Here is a 4,059-nt window from a genome sequence, read left to right as displayed (position 1 = left end):
ACCACAGCTCCTTCAGAGAGGCTGCTGCTCCACGGTGTTTCAGAGAGAGATACCACAGCTCCTTCAGTGAGGCTGCTGCACCACGGTGTTTCAGAGAGAGATACCACAGCTCCTTCAGTGAGGCTGCTGCTCCACGGTGTTTCAGAGAGAGATACCACAGCTCCTTCAGTGAGGCTGCTGCACCACGGTGTTTCAGAGAGAGATACAACAGCTCCTTCAGTGAGGCTGCTGCTCCACGGTGTTTCAGAGAGAGATACCACAGCTCCTTCAGTGAGGCTGCTGCTCCACGGTGTTTCAGAGAGAGATACCACAGGTCCTTCAGTGAGGCTGCTGCACCACGGTGTTTCAGAGAGAGATACCACAGCTCCTTCAGTGAGGCTGCTGCTCCACGGTGTTTCAGAGAGAGATACCACAGCTCCTTCAGTGAGGCTGCTGCTCCACGGTGTTTCAGAGAGATACCACGGCTCCTTCAGTGAGGCTGCTGCACCACGGTGTTTCAGAGAGAGATACCACAGCTCCTTCAGTGAGGCTGCTGCACCACGGTGTTTCAGAGAGATACCACAGCTCCTTCAGTGAGGCTGCTGCTCCACGGTGTTTCAGAGAGAGATACCTGTTTCAGAGAGAGATACCACAGCTCCTTCAGTGAGGCTGCTGCACCACGGTGTTTCAGAGAGAGATACCACAGCTCCTTCAGAGAGGCTGCTGCACCACGGTGTTTCAGAGAGAGATACCACAGCTCCTTCAGTGAGGCTGCTGCACCACGGTGTTTCAGAGAGAGATACCACAGCTCCTTCAGAGAGGCTGCTGCACCACGGTGTTTCAGAGAGAGATACCACAGCTCCTTCAGTGAGGCTGCTGCACCACGGTGTTTCAGAGAGAGATACCACAGCTCCTTCAGTGAGGCTGCTGCTCCACGGTGTTTCATAGAGAGATACCACAGCTCCTTCAGAGAGGCTGCTGCACCACGGTGTTTCAGAGAGAGATACCACAGCTCCTTCAGTGAGGCTGCTGCACCACGGTGTTTCAGAGAGAGATACCACAGCTCCTTCAGAGAGGCTGCTGCACCACGGTGTTTCAGAGAGAGATACCACAGCTCCTTCAGTGAGGCTGCTGCACCACGGTGTTTCAGAGAGATACCACAGCTCCTTCAGTGAGGCTGCTGCACCACGGTGTTTCAGAGAGATACCACAGCTCCTTCAGTGAGGCTGCTGCACCACGGTGTTTCATAGAGAGATACCACAGCTCCTTCAGAGAGGCTGCTGCACCACGGTGTTTCAGAGAGAGATACCACAGCTCCTTCAGTGAGGCTGCTGCACCACGGTGTTTCAGAGAGATACCACAGCTCCTTCAGTGAGGCTGCTGCACCACGGTGTTTCAGAGAGAGATACCACAGCTCCTTCAGTGAGGCTGCTGCTCCACGGTGTTTCAGAGAGATACCACAGGTCCTTCAGTGAGGCTGCTGCTCCACGGTGTTTCAGAGAGAGATACCACAGCTCCTTCAGTGAGGCTGCTGCTCCACGGTGTTTCAGAGAGAGATACCACAGCTCCTTCAGTGAGGCTGCTGCTCCACGGTGTTTCATAGAGAGATACCACAGCTCCTTCAGAGAGGCTGCTGCACCACGGTGTTTCAGAGAGAGATACCACAGCTCCTTCAGTGAGGCTGCTGCTCCATGGTGTTTCAGAGAGAGATACCACAGCTCCTTCAGAGAGGCTGCTGCACCACGGTGTTTCAGAGAGAGATACCACAGCTCCTTCAGTGAGGCTGCTGCTCCATGGTGTTTCATAGAGAGATACCACAGCTCCTTCAGAGAGGCTGCTGCACCACGGTGTTTCAGAGAGAGATACCACAGCTCCTTCAGTGAGGCTGCTGCACCACGGTGTTTCAGAGAGAGATACCACAGCTCCTTCAGAGAGGCTGCTGCTCCACGGTGTTTCAGAGAGATACCACAGGTCCTTCAGTGAGGCTGCTGCTCCACGGTGTTTCAGAGAGAGATACCACAGCTCCTTCAGTGAGGCTGCTGCTCCACAGTGTTTCAGAGAGAGATACCACAGGCCCTTCCTTCCTGCAGCGGTCAGGCTGTACAACCACCACGGCCCCTAGTAGACCACCTCAAATGCTGGAATACCCCTGATGGGGAATGTCACTGTCTGTAACAATATTTGAGGAACAGACTAAATATGTTTGAAGAATTCTGGGAACCTTTTCCTTAGAAATGCAAACCTCAAATATACGTTTAACATAAGTAAACAATCTTCTAGTACCTTAAACATATTATGCACCGGAACGGTATTGACAGTATTCTTAATATTTTGTTTCCGTATTTATACTTTTTAATTTCTAGTTTTTGTATTTGTTCATACATTTTGGTACTTTCTTTAATGTCACCTATTCATATTTGATCAGAAATAGAAGTTGACAGGACCCTCTAGGGGAGGACGGGGACGGGACCCTCTTGGAGAGGACGGAGACGGGACCCTCTAGGGGAGGACGGAGACGGGACCCTCTTGGAGAGGACGGAGACGGGACCCTCTTGGAGAGGACGGAGACGGGACCCTCTAGGGGAGGACGGAGACGGGACCCTCTTGGGGATGGCTCATGGGGACGTGGAGCCGAGAAGGAGGCCTAGAAAATCTTTCCCGCTCTCAGTTATGTTCGTGGTGATCAACTGAATATGGGCCGCACTGTTTCTCCTGATGTGCACCAAGTGCTTCTGTCTACATGGACCTTTGTGTGGGGCAATCAAACAGTGTTGGGATCAGCTGTCTCTGCGGCAGCTTAGCAGCCTCTTCACATGCGTTAACACCTCCTTTAACTTCAGTCCGTACACCACGGGGTTCAGTACAGTGGGTACTAGCATCATCAGGATGGAGGTAATGAGGGTGGAGTCAGATTCTCTGTTGCTCTGCAGGCGGCGAAGCATCAGATCTAAGTAGACGCTGATGGAATAGTTAAAGAAGACGAGCAGGTGAGGAAGACAGGTTTGTAGAGCTTTGTTGCTGAAGCTACGTGAGCGCCGCAGACAGATGAAGAGGATCCTAGCGTAGGAGAAGAGCATGAAGGCGGCAGGCAGGAAGACGGTAGCTGTGACGATCAGCAGAATGTAAATTCCACTCAGCTGCGCTGCAGCACCACCGCAGCTCAGGCTCAAAATGCTGTAGATGTCGCAGTAGGCCCTGTCGAGCTGCGCCCTGCAGAGCGGTAAGCGGCTAGCCAGCAGCGTTGAGACTAACACTAGAATAGCAGGCAGCATCCAGCAGAGAAGCAGCATCAGCACCACCTTGGCAGGAGTTACCAGCACAGCGTAGTGCATCGGGTGGCAGATGGACAGGTAGCGGTCAAAGGCCATGGCCGACAATAGCATGAAGCTAGCTCCACCAAGAGAGGAAACAAAGAAACCCTGGCACAGACAAAAAGTCCGGGAGACCTGCACCAAGCCGGAGCCGGACAGCAACAGATCTGACATAAGTTTAGGATAAATCAGTGTGCCGACTGTGAGAGAGTTCAGCAGAAATGATGCCACAAAGGCAAACATGGGCCGGTGAAGAGCTCGCTGCGAACAGATGATATAAATCACCAGAGAGTCACTGAACAACACAAAGAGGTACAGCAACAAAAACACGAAGAATAAGAGCGAGCTGTGGCCAGACAGCGAGGAGAAACCGACCAGCGTCAGGGACGAGGTCACGTTAAACCCTGCTGACGTCATGAGGAGACCCCAACAAACAACACGCTGTGACCTCAGGTCAACAACAACAACAGTAACAACAACAGAGCTCACCAACCTGTTAACATCTAAATAAAGGATATAACATTAGTTTATATCACATTGACATATACAGTAGTAATAAGGAAACTGGAATATTTAGAACACACATTTATTTAACATTCATATTTAAAACGTGTCTTCATAGAATATGAATTCACAGATAATTAATCAGATACTAAAATATCTGCTTTAACATTAATGTATAAGTCAATGATAAATATCTATCATGAATCAGAAACAGGCAAAAGCATCATCGCAATGAACACGAAAAATGAGAAACATGAGATTAATA

The 4,059-nt window shown here is 50.8% G+C and overlaps 1 protein-coding gene across 1 annotated transcript; it reads right to left on the bottom strand.

Moving 5' to 3' along the window:
* Positions 1-2,756: 2,756 nt before the first annotated feature.
* On the bottom strand, positions 2,757-3,707 carry LOC307029807 (olfactory receptor 6N2-like; the record flags this gene model as incomplete). Its single annotated transcript, XM_079665891.1, has 1 exon — positions 2,757-3,707. The coding sequence occupies one exon, from the start codon at positions 3,705-3,707 to the stop codon at positions 2,757-2,759; it is 951 nt and encodes a 316-aa protein (XP_079522017.1).
* Between the last annotated feature and the right edge of the window lie 352 nt (positions 3,708-4,059).

This window comes from Notothenia rossii (assembly GCF_949606895.1).
Source record: "Notothenia rossii genome assembly, chromosome: 2".
Classification (NCBI taxonomy): domain Eukaryota; kingdom Metazoa; phylum Chordata; class Actinopteri; order Perciformes; family Nototheniidae; genus Notothenia; species Notothenia rossii.
This window is presented reverse-complemented; position numbering and strand designations above follow the sequence as displayed.